This window comes from Erinaceus europaeus, chromosome 3, assembly GCF_950295315.1.
Source record: "Erinaceus europaeus chromosome 3, mEriEur2.1, whole genome shotgun sequence".
In the NCBI taxonomy this organism is placed as follows: Eukaryota; Metazoa; Chordata; class Mammalia; order Eulipotyphla; family Erinaceidae; genus Erinaceus; species Erinaceus europaeus.
Genome location: NC_080164.1, coordinates 73,394,588 through 73,417,294, shown reverse-complemented (window position 1 = coordinate 73,417,294; position 22,707 = coordinate 73,394,588). Strand labels below are relative to the sequence as shown.

Genomic DNA, 22,707 nt, shown 5'->3' with positions numbered 1-22,707 from the left:
TAAGTTTTATGGCACTTACATACCAAAATGATTAATTAGTACTTTTATTAATCTGAAAATGATACTGCTCTAACGACCTCATTTTGATTTGTGTTCTTTAGTGCCAGTGCAGAAATTATTATTTCTCACTAGTATTCTTGTCCCCTTCACCACAACCCTCACCCCCGCAACTGATGGGGCCCTGCATAGCTTTGCAGAGGAGGAGAATCAATTTCTTAAGGGATAGAGAGCTGATACTAGAGCATTAAAAAGGTTCACCTATGTGCCCAACACCATGTTAAGTACATTGTCTCAGTTACCCCTCATAGTCCTTGGAGATAGCATCCCCATTTCTAATTCTGTGAAAATTGGTCACCTAAATAATGAGTTAAGTGTGACTTTTAATGGGAGCACTCCATTCTTTGACATATACAAAGCACAAGTTTGCTCATGAGCATACAGTTGCTGGCCAGAATACTATGGTTAAATGCTGTCCCCATTTTTTTCACTAATGACATGCAACTCAAAACAGAAATTATAGGTGGTCTGTGTAATGCACCCAAACGGTTAACACTGGCACAGACTTTTAAAACTATGTTGTTTTCTATAGTAGTTCTCCTCTGTAGTAACACACTTCAGCCCCTCTGTACTTGATTTTTCCATTAGTAATTGTTTTTTCATTAGTGATTGAATATTGATTTACAAAATTATAGGATAACAGGGGTGTAATTCCACATCTTTCCTACCACCAGAGTTCTGTGTCCCCATTCCCTCCAAAGGGCAAAATGACCAGATGGCTCTGAACTATATATAATTCCATCAAGATCCAGAGAGAGAGAAAGAAAAAAGAAAAGAAAAGAAAAAAAAAGGATATTCAAAAGTAGTAGGTGTGACTTAGAAAGGAAGAGAAGGCAAGACCATAGGGAAAAAAATGGCAAATATATATAAATACAGATAGTTATAGAAATAATAGTCAACCCATATCTGCAGTCTTGAGAGAACTACTGCAATTTACTTGCTGGCTAATTAAGTAATAATAAGTTATGTTAAATGGTAATATTAAATAATACATGGGGGCACATACGGCTTGATTGACCTGTACACACACAGTAGACATTTAATATAAGTTCTTTGTGCAAACTTCTCAGTTAAAAATCAGTTTTCTAATTACAATACAGTTTTTCAAAATTTCACTGTGATTGTCTGTGGTACTGTCTTATTTTTACTTTACTGGTGTTCAAAACTTCAGAAGGAAAAGAAAAAAAGATCTCTTATTTTATGCAGGGGTCCATCTAGTCTATCAGTAGAACACCAAAGATTTTACTTCTTTGATCACACAATTAATGTGCATATTATTAGTAAACTAGGGAAATGCAAATGAAATAATGGGAGTTTTTCTTTCTCTGTTAGGAAGACTATGATCGTCTGAGGCCTTTATCGTATCCAATGACTGATGTCTTCCTTATATGCTTCTCGGTGGTAAATCCTGCCTCATTTCAAAATGTGAAAGAGGAGTGGGTGCCAGAACTGAAGGAATATGCACCCAATGTCCCCTTCTTGTTAATAGGAACTCAGGTATGTCTGCTCTGATTTCACCCACTTAATAATCTGCCTGCTGTATTCTGTGTTGTTGATCCTGGGCTAATGGTCCTAAGGATTAGCAAATGATAAACAAGTTTAATCTCAGATGCAGGTTATAATAAATTGTCACTTTTTAAATTTTAAAGTATTGTGGGGAAAAAGGGCAGTTGTATTAGCTGTTTTTAAAAACTAAGTTTTGTCTAATCTCGATATGTGGGGTTAAATGCTGATTTACCTCTCAAAATTTATAATCTTATGGGACATTATTGACCTTTCTTAGATTGATCTCCGAGATGACCCCAAAACTTTAGCAAGACTGAATGATATGAAAGAAAAGCCTATATGTTTGGAACAAGGACAGAAACTAGCAAAAGAGGTAATGGAACCTTCATAGAATTTTTTTTTAAAGTGGGGGTTGGGTGGTGGTGCACCTGGTTGAACGCACATGTTTCAATGCATAAAGACCCGGGTTCGAGCCCCCAGGCCCCACCTGCAGGGGGAAAGCTTTGCAAGTGGTGGAGCAGTTCTTTTTTTTTTATATTTATTTTATTTATTTATTCCCTTTTGTTGCCCTTGTTGTTTTATTGTTGTAGTTATTATTGTTGTTGTTGTCATTGTTGGATAGGACAGAGAGAAACGGAGAGAGGAGGGGAAGACAGAGAGGAGGAGAGAAAGATTAGACACCTGCAGACCTGCTTCACCGCCTGTGAAGCGACTCCCCTGCAGGTGGGGAGCCGGGGTTCGAACCAGGATCCTTATGCCGGTCCTTGCACTTTGCGCCACCTGCGCTTAACCCGCTGCGCTACAGCCCGACTCCCCCGTGGTGGAGCAGTTCTGCAGGTGTCTGTCTGTCTGTCTGTCTCCCTCCCTATTACCCCCTTCCCTCTCTGTTTCTGGCTCTCTGTCCAATAAATAAAGATAATAAAATTTTTTTAAAAAAGGAATTTTTAAAAAAGTGTCAAAGAAACTAAGGTAATACTAGAGTCTAATATTTATTTTACTAGGCACTGTGCTGAGTGTTTTATGTGCACTATCTCACTTAATTCTTTTTTATTTTGCTTTTTAATTTTATTCATTTAAAAGAGGAGAAATTGAGAGTGGAAGGAGAGATAGGAAGAGAGAGAGAGAGAGATAGTGAAGCTTCACCACTAGTGAAGCTCCCCACCCCAACTCCACTTCCCATATACAATTGGGGACCAGGGATTTGAACCTTGGTCCTTGCACATTATAACATGTGCTCAACCAGTTAACACCACCCATCCCCCATCTCATTTAGTTCTTGCCTCTACTCTCAGGGAGTTCTGAATAGTTCTCAGAAGAGAAAACAGGCTTGGTGATACTGGGTAATTTGCCCGAGGTGATTTAAGTATCAGAGCTGGGTTTCCATCCAGCCTTGATTCCAGGTTATAGACTTTGACACCTGTCCTACACCACTAACAGTATTTTCCAGTAAGTCATGTATAGAAAGTGGCATCAAAAAAAGATGCTGATCTTAAAAGCTCTTTTTAGATGAGGTCGGGTATGTTCAGGGTGGTATGGCTGTAGACTAAGCTCTTTTAAGTCACTTAAACATATACACTGTACCAAATGAAGCTGTGTTTAAGGCTCATAGAGTAATAGGTAGTGGAGTGTAATAGGATATAATTAAAGCCGGCAGTTAAAAACATAAAAATTATGGCTAGTTTTGCAGGGGGTAGATAGCATAATGGTTATGCAAACAGACTCTCATACCTGAGGCTGAGGTCCCAGGTTCATTCCTCCGTACCACTATAAGCCAGAGCTGAGTAGTGCTCTGGTAATAAATAAATAAATAAATAAATGTTAAATTATATCTAAATAAAATATTAAAAGTAAAATTATGGCTACTTTTGGAAGGAAGTACACAGCATTTTCTTTTAATGAAAAGGGAATAGAAAATATTCTTATATATACACACACATTGATGTATAGAATACCTTTCAACTTTTATTTTTTTATTTTTTAATATTTATACACTAACACAAGATAAAGAAGGAGTGAGTCATAGCATCATGCTGGCATATGCACCACTGGGCATCAAACTCTGGCTCTTGCACCTTTGAGAGGTTCTAACCATTGTACTATCTCCTGGGCCACCAGGAACTTTTTCATTTTGATGAATACATAAATATTTTTGTTTCCTTTATGGAAACACTGACAAAAACCATAGGATAAGAGGGGTACAGCTTCACACAATTCCCACCACCAGAACTCCATATCCCATCCCATCCCCTCCCCTGATAGCTTTCCTAGTCTTTATCCCTCTGGGGGTATGGAGCCAGGATCATTATGGGGTACAGAAGGTGGAAGGTCAGGCTTCTGTAATTGCTTCCCTGCTGAACATGGGCGTTGGCAAGTCAATCCAGACTCCCAGCTTGTCTCTCTCTTTCCCTAGTGGGGCAGGGCTCTGGGGAAGCGGGACTCCAGGACACATTGGTGGGGTTGTCTGTCCAGGGAATTCTGGTTGGCATCATGCTAGCATCTGGAACCTGGTGGCTGAAAAGAGTGTTAATATATAAAGCCAAACAAATTGTTGACTAATCATGAACCTAAAGGCTGGAATAGTGCAGATGAAGAGTTGGGGGGTATCCGTTTTGTAGATAGTTGGCCTATTTTAGTTATATTCCAAAGGGCCCATGACTATACTAGTTTTTTTTTGTTTTTTGTGTTTTTTTTTTTTTTAATTTTCTGAGCCTGAAATCTGATATGCAGGTGGATCCAAGTTATTGTCTGGAGAGATGATGTCATGGCTGTAAAAAGGACCAGAAAGCTGGATCAGAGAAGAGAGTAGCTCCCAATTGTGGGAAAGGTGTATAAATATTGTTGACTGTAAACCCCATCGATTTGATGTGATCTGGGGCCCATATTCAGCTTAGGAGCCTATGTGACCTCTGCGTCCCTGTAGATCTGAGCTCACATTCTGTGGTCATGAGTAGGAGGAACGTTCCAAGCTGCCCCAATATCAGGACCCATCTTCCTCAGGTGGAGCATAGAGCGTGTTGTCCAGCCTCCCTTCGGAGGATGGAACATTCTCTGCTGTTGTTGATCCACTCCAAACCTTTCAACGTTTAATGTCCTTTCGCATCACAAAGATAGGTTAACCTTTTCCCCAGTTGATTGTAACCTTACTGGATGTTATTTTTTTAGATGCTATAACTTTAACAGAACTTTTGTGGCAACATAATCTTGATAGATTTTATAAATTTATTTTACTTTTATGAGAGGGAGAAAGACCAACCAGAGCAGAGAGAAATAGACAGGAGCATCACGCCAACATATGCAGTGCTGGGACGTGCCCTAGGACTTCGTGTATGAAAGGAATACATTCTACCTGCTGAACTGCACACCCCTACTACCTCCCCTCATCCTAGTCTGGTGAGGGCTTTTAAAATGTACTACCAGGAGGCAGAAGGAAGCAAGACAGCTTTTTGGAGAATAGGTCTTCTTAAATAGAAAAATATTTCACTTCATTGACAAATCGCTTTAGAGGGCTGAGGAGACAGCAAAGCAGTAGTCTGAGGTACTAGGTTCAACCCCCAGCACCACCATATGCCAGAGAGGAATAGCTCTCTAGTAAAAACAAAAACCTTAGACGTTCCATGAATTCAGTTTTGTAGGAATTTCTAAGTGTCATAAAGTCTAATGTCCATAATGAAAGTATTGATTTAATTATATAAAAATCCAACAGATCAAACCCCCCCAAATTAAGTCATGTGATAAAGTTAACATGTATGGTAGAATAGTGAATTAATCTTAGTGTACAGTAACCCCTAGCATATGAATTGATCAGCAAAAGATATATGCCCCAAAAGAAAAATGGGCAAAGAACATCAATAAAAAATCCACTGAAAAACACAAATAGCCACTGAAGATGGAATGTTTAACTCTTTGGTCAAATGCAAGTGCAACGTCTACCTATAAAATTGGGGGGGGGGGGAGATAAACTACCGATAGCCACTTTTCAAGTGTGCAGGGCAGTGTGCATATTGTGCTGTCACCGAACAATATCCAAGAGGCTTAAAGTTATGTACTTTTTATCAGGCAATGCAACTGTGCAGGGATTTATCCTAAGAGAATTAAGAGATAGTTACAGAGATGTTCAATAGTCCACAAAGGTATGAGGTGGGACTACATCTATTGAAATTCCTAAGACATTTACTGAGATGTTCATATTTACTGTGTAGTTTAAGAAAATGGCTTGGGTGGTCCAGGACGTGACGCAAGGGATGCAGCACTGGACTCTAAAGCATGAAGTTCAGAGTTCAGTCCCTGGCAGCACATATATACCAGAGTGATGTCTGGTTCTTTCTCTCTTTTCCTATGTTCTTCATTAATAAAATAAATAAAAAAGAAAAGAAAAAAATGGTTTGAGGAGTGGTGGTGGTGTAGATAGCACAGTGGTTATGCAAAAAGATTCTCATTCCTGAGGCTCCAAAGTCCCAGGTTCAATCCCCAGCACCACCATAAGCAGCAGCTCAGCAGTGCACTGGTAAAAAATAATAAATAAATAAATAAATAAATAAATAAATAACAGAATGGCTGCAAACAGTGGTTCCATCTCTATTTTCTGCAGCATTTCAGGTTTCTTTCTTTTTTTAAATCCATTCTTCCCTTGGCTTCTTTTAATGTATCTCGTAAGTTTCCCCTTCTCTTACTGGCCTCTCTGATCTTCTCACTGCTGTCTCTGAACACTAGACAATGCAGTGACCAATTCTCAGCTGCTTGGCTGTCTTTTGTTCTGTATCCACTCTCACTGTTAATGTCACAGCAAAGTTCGGTTGGTTTTGTGGTTTGAATTATCTACTACTAAAATTTCTCAAATCTGCAGGTGGGGAGCAGGGGCTTGAACCCCAGTCCATGTGCATAGCCTTGTGCATAGTACTGTGTGCACTTAACCAGTGTGCCACCGCACTGCCCCCCCATAAGTATTCCTCAACTCCACTCATAATTTTTTGTTGTTGTTGTTACCAGAGCACTGCTCAATTGTGGCTTATGGTGATGTGGGGGATTGAACCTGGGACTTCAGAGCCACAGGCATGAGAGTCTCTTTGCATAACATTATGCTATCTGCCTCTGCCTCTGCCCCACACTCATCACCCCCCCCCCCCCTTTTTTTCTGGCTTTTCCTCTCCATCACTCATAGTCCTCTGCACTGCCTTTTCCCCTCACTCCTTTTTTCCAGTGAGTGCATAACTTTTGTCCTATATTCCTCCTCTGTGCACCCTGTGCTAAGCAAATGGGAGCATCACACAGCTGGGACTTTACTCTCTGGTTCAGTTCATTAATATATCCCCAACTCCTTAAACAGCACCTGGCATATTGTAGGTACCCAGTAAATATTTGGTGAAAGGATTTCCTTTTGTAGACAAAGTCTAGAAAAGGCTGTATACTAGTATTTGATTACTATCTTTGGGCATTATGAATATGGATGTAATTTCATTCTTTTTGTTCTATAATTTTCTATAAGAGGATGTGTTTGTACTGTACCAGTTATGTAAAAAAGATTTTACATATCTGTGATAATTTTTTCTCTCTCTCAGATAGGAGCGTGCTGCTATGTGGAATGTTCAGCTTTAACCCAGAAGGGATTGAAGACTGTTTTTGATGAGGCTATCATAGCCATTTTAACTCCAAAGAAACATACAGTTAAAAAAAGAATAGGATCACGATGTATAAACTGTTGTCTGATTACGTGAAAAACATCTTTAGTGGCCAAGGAACTGTCCATTTTCTCTCAGAGAACATACAAAATGCTACCACTATACCTAGACCTCTTATGAAGCAGTTTAAAACTTGAAAGAAAAACAGACCCTGTCCTCAGAATTCTGTGTTCATTAAGAATATTTCTTAAAGGTCCAAGAAGCAGCAAACAACATCTGAAGTCACAATCTATTATAAATACTTCATTTCAACGAGTAGGTACAATCTCTCAGGGGTTTCATAGTTTAAAAAGCTACAATCACATCATGTTGTAACTACATGAAACAAATACAGTGCTGAAAATGAACTGCCTGGCTTAGACCATAGACACACATTTCTGCAGTCTTCATGGAATCTGCGCCAAGAAATATTCTCTCCTCTTGCTCCAAATTAATTGTTCTTGTATGTAAGTTGCTTTCTATTCCAGTATATCCAGAGTGGTGAAATAATAAGGCCAGCCACGTAGCCAAGGGTTGCTCCAAGCGTGCAGGAGATGGGCCATACCTGAGGAGAGAATGTATGCAATCAAAAAGGGAACAGATGTTTTCTGATTACTTGAGCACAAGTTCAGTGTAACCTAAATATTTCTATATTAAAGCTTACTGTGCTTTCTTAAAGAATGCCAAAAGTGTAATAAGGTCATAACTGCATTTATCATGAACACTAAAAATGTACACATTTTAGTTAATGTGCATTAAACTGTAACAAGGCTTCTGGCAATTGTAGATTTAGTTTGATGCTCTCCAAAATGCATGAGATACATGCTAACTTTACAAATTAAAAATCGGAGTCAGACTTTGCCATAATCCTGGACTCAATTTAGCTCTCTGAACTAGTTGGTAACTTATTAAAAATTGCTACATTGGCTTGTTATCAAATGAAATAAGAAGTGTGTATGCTAACCAAACCACAACAAACTTTCCTTAAACTGTATTAAGATAAAAGACGTAGAATTCAAGCATGTTATAAGAACTTCATAACAAAGCAACTGCTCCATATAAAATGGATGTCACCTTTCAGATACAGACATTGGAACCAAGGCAGAAGTTGCAGAACTAGAATGTATGTCCACACCTAGAGTGTGAGTTAAAGGAAATACTGGCTTCCAAATATGTTTTAAATATTTTCTCCAGCTATATTATATTCACTATCTTACACCAGGCCAGAAGTAACTAACAGTGATTTATTTCACCAATGAGCAGTACAAGTTGGGTCCTGAGGAGAAAGGCTCTACTCAAAGAGAGACAAATTTCATGTTCATCAGTGAAACTTATTTGGCTTACTGGAACCAATTTTAATCTTTCTCTGGAGGAATAGGCCATAGAACCATTTTAGAGGTAAACCATCTTAATTGCCTCATTAAGTTCTCCTGTGTTTGGTCTGCTATGGCTCTGCCTTACTCCAAACACCATGCAACAGACAACAGTGTTAGATAAAATTTCAGTGTGAATAAACTAATGTGTAGTTTAGAAAATAATTTACCAAGTGAAATATCTGGATCCTATAGAGATCAAACGAATCCATATTTTTCCAGCCTTTCCAACATTTAAACTCCTCCTTGCCTAAACTAAATCTTTGTCTTTGATGAGCTTCTATTAATTTCTATGACTCTAGCTATCTCTATTGCAGATTGGATAATGAACACTAAACTTTTATACTTGAAAATGACAGTCTTAAATGCTCCTATCAGTCACAAGTCTAGGATGTACAATCTTGTATGTGAGATTTGTAAAGATCTAAAAAATATATAAGCATCATCTTCTCCACTGAAAAGTGGATTCTACAGAATAACTAGACAGGGGTTTTCTTTCTGAACTGGACAGTGGAGATTACCTTCTTCCAAGAAGTGGTGGCTCACATAAAGTACCATGGTCTTATGGAGTCTTGTGTAGTATCTTTAATCTGGGTCTGCTATTTTTAGAACTCAAAGGAATTATGTAGACCAATTACTATACTATTTAAATTGGTCCAACACATGGTATAAAAATAATTAAGACAGTAAAGTATTATACTTTTCCAACCTGACTTTGGAGAATTGATGGGGACTTTTTTCCCCCTTCAAATTCACATCTCTGAAATGTTTTACTTGACGCAGTAGGTGATAAAAGTTAAAATCTGAAATTTGTATTGCTTAAGAAAAATGAAGTAGGAATCTGAAAACACACACTCCAGAGTCACCTGTTTCTGACTGTGCCTCAGTTTACTCATCTGTTTGGGAGGTAGAACAGATCCAGTGTCTCGCCTATTGACCAGGTGTTATGAATTTCTGCTTTCTTATTTACCATAATCATTGTTGGAATTATCTTTTCAGCTTCACATTCTTAAGATGGTAAAAAAAAAAAAAAAAAATCACATCTGTAGCATGTAAGAACTTTAAGCAAAGATGATTGTATCACCTGAACCTGAGGTGCCTTAGGTATTCCACTGACCTTGATGGGGTTTAGAGCTTCCCATTGCTTACTCAGAACTTTTCCATTGTTTTGGTTCTTTATTATTATTATTATTATTATTACTTTACAAAATATTCCCTGCCCTTTAACTAAAAACCAAAGATTTATTTTCTGTTCATAAGCAGACTGTAGGAAAACTGCCTTATTTTCAGAAGTACATCTTCATTAAAGACTTATTTAGGTTTCATTAGAAATTCAGACTAGTCACTGCAACTAGTTCAAAGTAACGACATATCTGGGGAACAAAATGCTTCAGAAATAATTCACTGACATGGACTTTGCTAGTGAATGCAAAATACACTGCTTCAAATACAGTCATGTATGAACTTAAAATTATGTATAATATTTTTGCATAGAAGTAATTATTTCTAAAGTTCTTAAACATAATTTTCAGGGGCTCCCTGAAATCTTTAATACTTTGCTAACTCATATTCTATCTCTAAAGGTACATTTTAGGTGAGCCCATGTTAATTTTCAATAAGTAGAGCCTGAATTAATGTATTTATTGTGAATTATCTTAGTAGTTACTTTAGGCACTGCTTCCATTTTATTAATAATTTTAAGTACCAAAATACTGGCTTGTTGGTTGTTGGCTTTCTAAGTGATTGTTACTTTGACAGTGCCCCATCTTAACACATGGGATTACAAATAAAATAATCTACATAGTTTGCTATCTCTGTAAAGCATTGAACTTCTTCCCTTTTTAGCTCTCATTTAATGCCCTGTGTAAACATTTGAAATGATGCTCTCTCCTGTTTGTCCTGTTGCTTTGTTGCCTCATCAGCCAAGTATAGCAGGAGCGCCTGCATTTTGTTAAAGAACCTGTGTCAAGTGTAGGGAGAATAACAAGCTTTCTTGAATCTTGGGTTACTAAGTTCTATTGCAATCATTTTCTAACTTCAGTGTGGACTTTTTATTTCCAAACATATTCACACACATCCACATAAAAGTTCTTTAAATGGCTGTCATACTTCACCTCCAGTGGGATGCCAAAAAGTGAAATATTGGTTTAAAAAGTTAAAGAACTAAGGTTTGGGTAACTTGTTACTCAATGTCTCAGATCCACGTGGTCGATAAATTTAGATGTTGGAATGACTTTAAAACTCTTTACTAGCCTTTTCTGCTTGACTCTCTTGAAATGAGTCCTCAACTTTAACAGTCATTAAAAAAGGAAGAAGGGGGAGTCAGGCGGTAGCGCAGCCAGTGGGTTAAGCACACGTGGCACAAAGCGTAAGGACTGGGGTAAGGATCCCAGTTCGAGCCCCTGGCTCCCCACCTGCAAGGGAGTCACTTCATAAGCAGTGAAGCAAGTCTGCAGGTGTCTATCTTTCTCTCTCCCTCTCTGTCTTCCCCATCTCGCTCCATTTCTCTGTCCTATCCAATAACGACATCAATAACAACAATAATAACTATAACAATAAAACAAGGGCAACAAAAGGGAATAAATAAATATAAAAAAATTTAAAAAAAAAAAAGGAAACAGGCTGGGGGTATGGACTGTCCTGCCAACACCCATGTCCAACAGAGAAACAATTACAGAAGCCAGAATTTCCACCTTCTGCACCCCAAAAAGAATTTTAGTCCATACTCTCAGAGGGGTAAATGTTAGAGAACTATGAACTGTAAATTCCATCAAGACTCGAAGAGAGAAGTGTGTGTGTGTGGGGGGGGGGTTTGAGAGAAACGAAGGACACTCAGAAGTAGTAGGTGTGACTTATTGTGTGGAGCTGTACCCCCCCTACCTTATCCTTTTGTTCACTAATCCTTTCTTAAATAAAAAATTAAAAAAAAAAAAAGAAAAGAAAGACAGGACCATGGGTGGGGGGGGGGGGAAGGACAAATGGCAAAATGTCTGACACAGTATAAATGGGCAAATTTACTATTTCTATAGTTTTTATGGAAATAATAGTTCAATCCATATCTGTGATCTTGGGAGAACTACTGCAGTTTCCAGTGGAGGGAGTGGGGACACAGAACTCTGGCGGTGGGAAAGATGTGAAATTATACCCTTGTTATCTTAGAATTTTGTAAATCAATATTAAATCACTAATTTTTTTTAAAAAAAGGAAGAGGAGGAGAAGTTCTTTATACAAGGGCAACTTTTTCTTTTTTTAGACCAAGATAGGGAATGGCAAAAAAAAAAAAAAAAGAGAGAGAGAAAGTATGTTGGGGAAGTTGCCTACTAACAACCTCTCCTCCCCAATTTCCTACTTGAATTACAGTTGCTGAAAAAAAAAAATTAAAACTGCACTATGTCAACAGAATTTATATTAACTTATCAAAAAATCCTATCTTAAGTCATATATTTTCATAATTGGATCTTGAAGTTTTCCATTAAAATAATTTCAGAGATGCTTCTATTTAACATTATCCATGTCACAAATAGAATTATCTTTTCTTTTAATCAAATAGGTTTTTTAAAAAAACACGATATATATTGAATAGAAAATTCATGTGCACTGCTATAAGTATTTCTCCAGATTATGGTAGTTGATATGGTTATATAATTACCTTATTTTATTTAAAGAAAATAGAGGACCCAAAACAAAGACATGCATGTAAAGGAAGTAATTCACATATACTTGCCACCAAAATGACCATTGTTTTAGCCAGTTTTCTATAAATTTAAATGCTTTTTTAAAAACAACTAAAGAATAAAGTCTAGTTGCATAACAAGATATAATGCAAGTGGGTAAAATTATAAAGAAAAAAACTATTTAAAAAAATCAGTAGCTAGGGTGCTGGGCTGTGGCGCATCTGGTTGAGCATGTATGTTACTGTGCACAAGGACCCAGGTTCAAGCCCCCAGTCCCCACCTGCATGGGCAAGCTTCACAAGCAGTGAAGCAGTTCTACAGGTGTCTGTCCTCCTCTATCCCTCTCAATTTCTCTGTCCTTATCAAATTTTTTAAAATATCAGTAGCTACTGAGTGTGAGAAAGTATCTTGTTTAGAACACTAATATTATTCTGTCTCTGAAGTGAGTGACTCCTGTACTACACTAGAGTTCTATTAAAATGGTCAACATTAGCAAAGGCCCAATATTATAGGATCTGGGCATATGTTATCAATAAGTCCTCTAAAAGTATATTTCACTCTAATCAAAAAAATCTTAAATTTCTGTTTTATTCTCTTTTAAATTAATATGACTGTTGGTTGAAAGACACTTCACATTTATACAGTTTAAATTCCACCTAAAGACCAGTAATGGGGCCAGGTGGTGGCACACCTGGTTGAGCTCACGTTACAATGCGCAAGGATCAGGGTTTAAGCCCCTGGTACCCACCTGCAAGGGGAAAGTTTTGCAAGTTATGAGGCAGTACTGCTGGTGTCTGTCTTTCTCCCTATCTCCCCCACCCTCTCAAGTTCTGGCTGTCTCTATCGAATAAATAAAGATAATCAAAATAATTTTAAAAAAAGACCAGTGATTTCCATTTCAATTAGACATTACAATAGAACTCTGCATGTATTTTAGGAAATAATGTAGTTTTTGATATTTTTTAAAGCATGTTTCAAACACTTTAAACTTAATCCTTAAATCTTACTTAAATACAAAATAGTGAGGATGTGATTTTCGTATTAAACTAGATTTGAGTCTCGGCTCTGACATTTATTAAATATGTGACCCTGGGCAAGTTACCTAAGCTCTCTGTGCTTTAGTTTCTTATCTGAAAAATGAGGATTACCACAGAACTCACCACTCGCAGAGTTGTAATGATAAAATGAAATAAGGCACTATGTGGTATTTAAAGTCATGCTGACAGCTGACTCTGGCAAATAGTACAGTAAGTCTTTCAGTTCACATTCCTAATAGGCACATATGAAACTGTCATTACATTCTAGAATACCATGTACACTATCTCTAATGCAGGTAAATATACCATGAATCTGCTCCTATTAAAAAATCCTACCCACTTTTAAAGACTTTAAAAGTGGGAGTCGGGCGGTTGCGCAGCGGGTTAAGTGCATGTGGCACAAAGTGCAAGGACCGGCATAAGGATCCCGGCTCTCCACCTGCAGGGGAGTCACTTCACAAGCGGTGAAGCAGGCCTGCAAGTGTCTCTTTCTCTCCCCTTCTGTCTTCTCCTCTCTCAATTTCTCTCTGTCCTATCTAACAATAACGACATATAACAAGAAGGGCAACAATAACAACAAGAAGGGCAACAAAAGGAAATAAATATTAAAAAAATAATAAAGACTTTAAAAGGTTTTTTTATCTTATAGAATTCCTTCCCTTCTTGTCAAACATGACCAATCTGTTTTGCAAATAATTTCAGGACTTCAGTTTCCTAAAGCTCATCTGAGGATTCCTGGTTAGGAATTCCTGTACTCTGTACAGCTCAATGCTAAAAAACTAACTTTGTTTCTATAGATTTATTTCATATGAAATAGAATATCATGAGAGTCAGAGCAATACTCATGTAGCAATACATGTAGCACAGGGGCTCAAACTGGGAGCCTCAGGCATGCAAGTCCTTGCTCTACTTGCTGAGTCCTTTCTCCAGCCACTAGCAAGTGTTTCATTAGTTCTAGTTAGCTAATGAAATACGATGGCTCTATACCTGGGTTTCAGAATTTTCAGGGTCAGTGGTGTAGACAGCATTTGTTTGCAATGTGAAAATTAGCTTATGACCAAGAAATAGTCCAGTATGAAAGCGTATTACCTGCATGCATGAAACCCTGGTTTCAAGTCAAGGAAGGCACTGCATATGCCAGAACTAAACTGTACTCTAGTCTTGTTCACTTTAACTTTTGCATAAAAGTAAAGAGCAACTATTTTTAAAAATTAACAGATCAAATACATTTTGCTGGATTATAATACACACAGTATTATCTAGGTTCCTTCAATATATTTTAAGTACAAATAGATTTTTTTTATACTCTACAAGAGTAACAGCTAGTTTGATTTATCAGTGACCAGGGCTGACATAAGTTACTGGGGCTTTCCAAAAATGACAAGTATTTGAACTTAATGATAAATCTTTATGAAGCTAGAGTATTCAAGAGGCTTAAAAGTAATTAGACTCAAGCATTAGTCTACTTTTAAAATTACTTCACATTTCACTTGAGATCTGTACTTTGTTCATCTGGAAAACCCATGGGACAGTGGATTGAGGATGACTGAGCTCTGAGGTCAGATCACTTACCATTTGTCTGAACCTCAGTTTCCCAATGTGCAAAACAGGAAAATAGCACCTTATATTAAATAAAGTAAGTCTGACATTTGTCATAAAAACTATAAAGTGCCAGCGAATAGCTGGGACCATTTTCCATATTGTATGCTTTAACTTGAAAAATACCAAAACTGCAGTGGATACTAATTAAGCATTTCTTAAGTAAAGAACACTACCAGGTAATCATCAGAACTGGCAGTTTAGGATAAATAAAGTCATTTGTGAGCAGTGAAACACTGTGTTGTGTAACATAGAAATACCCCTCTATCCTTGAAGTTTATTCATCTTTAATACATATTATTCAATGAAGCATCTGTGCAAGAGAAAACTCTCAAGAGCTATACAGCATAATGCATTATATTCACAACTCTTAGTGAGAATCATTTTTCATAAATTTTGCCTAGGAAGTATAGATAATAGCTTTAAACTAACAACTACTGGACATTTGTGTTGTTTTTAAGAATTTTCAGAATGACTCCATCCACTCAAAACTACTGATTGCACACCAACTAAGCTAAGCACATTTAATTTTGGGAAAATGTTTATTTTTTCAAAATTTACTTATTTATTTACTTACTGGATAGAGACAAAGAAATTGAGAGGGAAAGGTGAGGGGAGACACCTGCAGCACTTCTCACAAAGCTTCCCCTCTGCAGGTGGGGACCAGGGGCTTGAACCTGGTTCCTTGTGCACTTTGAACATGTGCATTTCAGTCAGGTGCTCCACCACCTGGCTCCGTTAATAAAATTTTCAAATTAAAATGTTGGTCTAAGTATGTGCTGCAGTTGATTATAATTCTTGAAGGGGTTTATGATGTCAAGAACATTATAAAAAAGTTAATCATTTGCAGACAGTAACAGAACCACTCAAGAAACCCCAGAGGCCATAGAAATAAGAATTCTTTCAGAGAAAAAAAGATTAAAAAAAACCCCAAAAAACAGCAACTTCTAAATTTCTCACAGGCTACTTTATAAATGTTTATTGTGCATTTGCCTATAGGTTTCATCTTTCAAGGCTTAATGACACTTCTACTGATTTCAAATGGCTATTTATAGTTTAAGTATGTTTTTATAATTCATGTGTTCTTCCAGATGTACTTAAAGCAAATGCTAGTGTCTAATGTAGGACTACATGTACAGAAGAATCTACTCAGTGGACACATTTATATTTCTAGTTATAAATCCGCCTGATCTGTGAAATATTCTACCACTCTCCTATGACTAAGAACACAGATTTAGGAAAAGCTATTTGTGGAAAGGTGTGTAGTCTCCATTCTGAGACTTCTTGTCAAAATGACACTAAACCCTCCTTGCCAAGATCATGCAAATGAGTTAACTTGGTGAGCACTATTCTTTCTCACAGGGAAGTTCTGCTGGTATGACATTAGTATGATTACCCTACAATGAATCCACCTTTAGGTCCCAAATCACTTTCTGTCAGCTAGGTATTATAATATTATTTCCATGACTGAAACATATTGTTCATATTCATATAAACTTACGATTGAATCTAAAGCGCTATAGAGTACTTCTGTAATAGATCAGTTAACCTAAGTCATGTGACTCTTCAATTAATTAAATTCATGTTTTATCCCTTAGCCAAGCATTATTTGCAGTAACTCATTTAGATAATCCTCTGTTTCTAGCTTTAACTTATAATGGGACTATCCATGACTTGAGAATAATGAATGAACAAGATGCACCACTGCCTGGTCCCCTGCATTTCTCTAATGAGGAATGAAATGGAGCATGTCTGTGGGAAAACATTCACATTACAGTTCAAAAGGACACAGGATCAAGCCCCTGGTCCCCACCTGCAAGGGGGACAGCTTATCGAGTGGTGAAGCAGGGCTGCAGGTATCTGTCTGTCTCTCTTCCATTTCTACCTCCCCCATCCCCTTTCAATTTCTGTCTCTGATAACAAATAAAATTTTTAAAAAAGAAATGCAAATTAAAACCACACTGAGATTCCACCTCACGTCTATGAGAATGGCTTTCCTCAATAAAACAAGAGGAGATAAGTGTTGGAGAGGATGTGGAGGAGAGAGGGGCTCTACTACACTACTGGTGGGAGTACAAGCTGGTGCAACCACTATGGAGAACAGTATGGAGAATCCTTAATCAAATACAGATGGAAACCTTATGACCCAGCAATGCCACTCCTAGGCATTTACCCAAAAGATACACTAAGACTGATTTGAAGGGATCCATGCAATTCCATATTCATAGTGGCTTTATTCTCAATAGCAAAAATTTAGAAACAAAATACCCTTCAACAGATGACTGGATGAAAAAGTTCTAGGACATATACTCAATGGAGTACTACTCAGCAATAAAAAAGATGATACTGTGTCCTTTGGGATGAAGGATGAGAAGGAATTGGAGAAGATTATGCTTAGTGGGGAAGTAAGGAGGTGAAGGACAATTACAGAATGGTTTCACTCATATGTGGAATAGAAAGAATTGAGCATACAAATGTGAAGAAAAAATGTTAACTGATATCTAAGAATGTGGAAGAATTCTAGCATTTATCTATGGGGGAGGGGCTAGGGACACAGACGTCTGATGACAGGAGTGGTAAGAAAAAGACTACTGTGTGGTCCGGGAGGTGGCGCAGTGGATAAGGCATTGGACTCTCAAGCATGAGGTCCTGAGTTCAATCCCCGGCAGCACATGTACTAGAGGGATACCTGGTTCTTTCTCTCTCTTCTATCATTTCTCATGAATCAATAAATAAAATTTAAAAAAGACTACTGTAAACCATTAAGGCTTCAATAAAAAAATTAAAAAGAAAAATGCATGTCACAAATATTAAGAATTAAAATTAAGAGGGAAAAGGCAATTTAAATATACCATTCCTTCATTTATCTGCCAGGTTGCCCTCCATACACAAGGATACAAGTTTGAGGTTAGTTCAGTTCCCACTTGTAGGAGGGAAGCTTCATAAATGGTGGAGCAGGTTGCAGGTGTCTCTCGATTACCCATTCTCTCCCTTATCTCATCTTGATTCTTTTGGTCTCTAGCATAATTACAATAAACTTTTTTTTAAAAAATGAAAAAATGGCTACCAGGAGCAGTGGATTCCTTGTGCAGGCTACCAAGTCCCAGGCATAATCCTGGTGGTAATTTAACAAATAAAAAAATTATTTATTAGAGACAGATAAATTGAGAAGAGGAAGATGCAGAGTTAAGAAAGAAAGAGAGAGAAAGACACCTGCACCACAGCATCACTCCTCATGAAGCTTTCCCCTTGCAGGTGGAAATTAGGGTCTTAAACTTGGCTCCTTCCTTGTGCACTGTTGCATGTCACTCATCTGAATGCACCACCACCCTGTCCCTAATTTCAAATTGTTTGAAAGATAGTTCTAATCAAATTTGTCTTTTTGGTTTATAAGAAATAAGTGTGTTTAGAAGGGATCTGATTATCTTCCAATTTTGTAGATAACTAGTTGACGTCTAGAGCATTTGTAAGTTTCCCAGACATAAATGTATTCTACATATTTAACTGCAAATACTCCTAACAAATGTATTATGTTATGGCCTGATATACGTAATACCAGCACAGAGGTCATGGCGTCTAAATGAAAAAACACCTTTTGGTATTGCCAGTGCTTCACTGCTCCACACTAACTTTTTAGCAGACAGAGAGAGACACCACAGCACCATAGCATCTCCCATGTGGCACAACGAGGGGCTCAAATCTGGGTTCCACACATGGCAAAGCAGAAATGCTCCCAGGTTAGCTATCTCAGTGGCCCCTGAATAAACTTCTTACATGGGGAAAGAAATGCATTGTAACTACTGCTCAAGTTTTTCCACTGAGACCCTAAGCTGAAACCCTCAACACCATTTCTTCATCGTCAGAGATTCTAAAACGTCCATTCTAAAATGGACATTTTTTTTTTTAAAGAAAGGCTGTTTTAGAATCTCTGACGATGAAGAAATATGGTGTTGAGGGTTTCAGTTTAATCTTAAATCATCAACTGAGAAAAGCTGAACAAGAATTATAGTCCTCTCTTATGTGTAAAAAAACAAAAACGATACCTACTTTGCACTGCGATTGTGAGGGTTAAGCTACCTGTGATAGTGCCAAGCCCCACCCTTCATACATATATATGGAAATTTACAAATGTCAGTTTTTTTCTACTGCCATGTAAAATGGCACTCAGGTATAAAAACTGTGTGAAGTCCAAGCACCCAAATGTCAGAGGAGTAAGAGGACAAAGGACTGCTGAGCAGAACAAAAATAAATAAACTCAGACAACACATTTCCTAACACTTGAAAATTCAATGGGATTTACATTTTTATAATGCTAAAAATAGTTATCAAATTTCTTTTATAGGTCACAAATATCTATAACACATCAGGCACTTAATTATAAACTTTAAAAGAACTACTTTACTGGGGCCAGGTGGTGGTGCACCTGGTTGAATGGACACTTTATAATGTGCAAGGGCCAGAATTTAAAGCCCCTGGTCCCCACCTTCATGAAGGAAGCTTCATGGGCAGTGAAGCAGTGCTACGAGCGTCTCTCTCTCTCTCTCCCTCACTATCACCCTTCCCCTCTAAATTTCTGTCTCTATCCAATAAGTAAATAAAATAAAATGAAATACCAGTAAAAATTATTATTTTATTACATTCTGATGTGAGTGTTCCTAATCATGTTGTCTGGCTATATGGGTCTAAAAATTTCATGGTTAATTTCCTTTGCACAGCCAACAATATTCCTTACTATCCATTTGTTTTATGACATGAAATATGAAATATAAGTCTGGTTTTGATAAAGGAGAAGAGGTACTTTCTAAATTAAAAAATTAAAACTTCTGGTTATCTACTCTACAAAATATTCAGTGCATATAATCTGAACCTTTAAAAAAAAAATAACCAAATTCTTAGGCTAAGAAAGGTATGTTAGTTGTTACTATGGGGAATGGAGGAAGATTGATAAAACAATTTAAAAACATAACCAGGAAGATGGCTCAATAGTATCTGACTTCCATGTGTGAGGTCTCAAGTTCAATGCTGGGCATCAGATATATCAGAGCTGCGTTTCTCATTTCTCACTTTCTCCCTCATGAAAACAATTATTTAAAAAAATGAAATATAAATATGCTTGAAACTGAATAACACAATTCACATTATAATTTTATGTTTGGTCTTTAGAACATTATACAAAATCAGATTTGAGTTGCAAGGACAGAGAATTAAACAGCAAGATGTCAGAGCTTTGTGCTGTTTTAGTGTGTATGTGATATAAAAAAGATGTGTTTAATTTAATACTCTTGTTTCTCTGGCTAAAAATATAAATAAAACCAGCTTATGGTACAGAAAAGCTTGTTTTACCACAAATATGCCAAATTTGTACTGACTACAACATAGAATTAAAAATTTCTTTCTAAAGCTTTTTATTTTGAAAAATAAAGCCTCTAAGTAATATCTCATCATGAAACTTTGTTCTAGAACAACAATCTTCATTCTGGAGAAATATTATTTCTTTATCTGGCTTACTACTTCTCAGACAGAGTTGATCATCAACATGAGCCATACTGGGCACTTACTCTGTTTCTAACTGCACAGAATAAGTGCTTATGAAGACTAGGGGGCCAGGTGGTGGTACACCCAGGTGAGCACACACATTACCATACTCAAGGGTCTGGGTTTCAACCCTGGCTCCCCAGCTTCATGAGTGGCAAAGCAGTGCTACAGGCGCCTCTTTTTCTCTCCCTCTTTGGCCCCCACCCCCCTCCTTTCAATCTCTCTCTGTCCTAAATAATAATAATAAATAATAATAAATAGACTAAAGCAAAACTGCCAAAAATAAGAAGTGAAACTTTATCATTTCTCTAGGTTTTTTAGTAAACAGCTGCTAAAAGGGAGAGGCAGATAACATATGACTAAAAGATGACTAATTATACATCACAAGTATTCTCTTTGCAAACCTAAAACCAGAGATTACAGAAGCACATCTACTAATAATTTCGTTTCTACTGCTCCATTGTCATGTAAAGAGAAGATTTAAATATAGAATATCAAGTTGTTACTTTCTCAAATCTTACACATATATACAAATTGACATGTTGATTACACATTACCTTACCTCATTGAAGCTGACAGTCCATGGTACTTTATATATCAATACTCTGTATTTAGATTTAATTGCCCTATGTGAAAGTAATGAATCTGCCATAGATTAAAATACAACTTTCTTTTTTTGTTTTTTTATATTTATTTATTTATTATTTGTTTATTTATTCCCTTTTGTTACCCTTGTTGTTTTATTGTTGTAGTTATTATTATTATTGTTGTCGTCATTGTTGGATGGGACAGAGAGAAATGGAGAGAGATAAGCGAAGACAGAGAGGGGGAGAGTAAGAGAGACACCTGCAGACCTGCTTCACCGCCTGTGAAGTGACTCCCCTGCAGGTGGGGAGCCAGAGCTCGAACCGGGATCCTTATGCCGGTCCTTGTGCTTTGCGCCACTTGCACTTAACCGGCTGTGCTACAGCCCGACTCCCAAAATACAACTTTCTATGTATACTCTTCATTGGTTGTCCTCCAATTTAAAAATCAATGATAATGTGAAATGAAATTTATAAGTTCTAGAAAATGATGACAGTGTTAGTATAAAGAATCCCTATGTCCTAATGACCACTGAGATGATAAAAGACATATCAAGGAAACATTTACTACTATGAAAGCCTTAGAAAGGCTATCGGTAACAATACTCCTCCCCCCAAAAAACTTCTAGGTATTTCTGATATATAGATGAAGACCCAGTAGGGGGAAAAGCAAATCCACTGAATTTGTTGTATATAAAAAATAATAATAATAATACATTTTTCTGCAATAAAAATCTAATAGCACATGGAGGCCAGGCAATGGCACAACCCATTGTACCAGTTGGGTACTCATGTTACCATGCACAAGGGCCTGGGCTAGAGAACTTGCTCCCTACCTGCAAGGAGGAAGCTTCATGAGCAGTGAGTCGGGGATGCAGGGGGTCTCTCTCTACCTCCCCTTGTCTTCTCAATTACTCTCTGTCCACTCAAGTACAAGAATAAAGAAAACTGTAATAGCACAAGTGGACTTCAAGATAGACAGTTAATTGCAAGACATATAATCTGAAAGTTTCAAGGATCTTTGGAAAGTGATGAAGGTATCAAACATTTAACCCAAGCATTTATTGATATTATTTAGGAATTTACACTAGAGAGAATATTAGGTAAATATGCAAAGACATATATACATTCAAATATGATAACCATGATTAATAAACTTATAATTAAATGTATATGCAATAAAATGTCCACCTAAGAAATGGTATGTGATTTTTGCCCAAGTAGCAAAATACTGGGTTGCCAGAAAAGTCATGATACACTTTTTGTTTTTCTATGCAAAAAATACATCATGGCTTTTCTGACAACCATTATATATGTTAATTTTCACTGACATGTAATAAGCTCCATAATGTGTCACTGAAGGAAAAATTAAAATAACAAATATACACATCAAGAAAGCTGCAAAAATGATCACAAAAGCACAAATGGTATTGTCTGGATAGCTGTATAGTTCATTTTTTAAAAATTATTTTCATCTTTATAATTGTTAACACTGCTCACGTTTTCTAAGAAAATATACCCTGTCTTTGTAATAAAATATTCTCATCATAGTGGAGAAAGAAAATATATTTACTTTAATACCACAATTTCATTGTGGAGAAATTTATCCTAAAAAGAAAAAATTGGAAAATTTGATCAAGGTATAGGTTTTCTTTATATACTTTTATTTATTTATGACTGGATAGAGA

The 22,707-nt window shown here is 37.0% G+C and overlaps 2 protein-coding genes across 8 annotated transcripts in view; one reads left to right on the top strand and one right to left on the bottom strand.

Moving 5' to 3' along the window:
* The window catches only part of RHOQ (ras homolog family member Q), a 44,111-nt gene extending 33,710 nt beyond the window's left edge, over positions 1–10,401 (top strand). Inside the window, exons 3-5 of the mRNA XM_007523335.2 lie at positions 1,390–1,554; positions 1,841–1,936; positions 7,119–10,401. Coding sequence (XP_007523397.1) covers positions 1,390–1,554; positions 1,841–1,936; positions 7,119–7,274 — 417 coding nt within the window. The 3' untranslated portion in view covers positions 7,275–10,401. The remainder of the gene's footprint in view (positions 1–1,389; positions 1,555–1,840; positions 1,937–7,118) is intronic.
* Positions 7,467–22,707, bottom strand: part of PIGF (phosphatidylinositol glycan anchor biosynthesis class F) — a 36,918-nt gene continuing 21,677 nt past the window's right edge. For 6 of the 7 annotated variants that reach the window (XM_007523336.3, XM_060187538.1, XM_060187540.1 and 3 more), the window contains one exon: positions 7,467–7,782. In XM_007523336.3, the coding sequence (XP_007523398.1) occupies positions 7,669–7,782 (114 nt within the window). In that variant the 3' untranslated portion in view covers positions 7,467–7,668. The remainder of the gene's footprint in view (positions 7,783–22,707) is intronic. The other variant, XM_060187542.1, reaches the window with a different exon arrangement.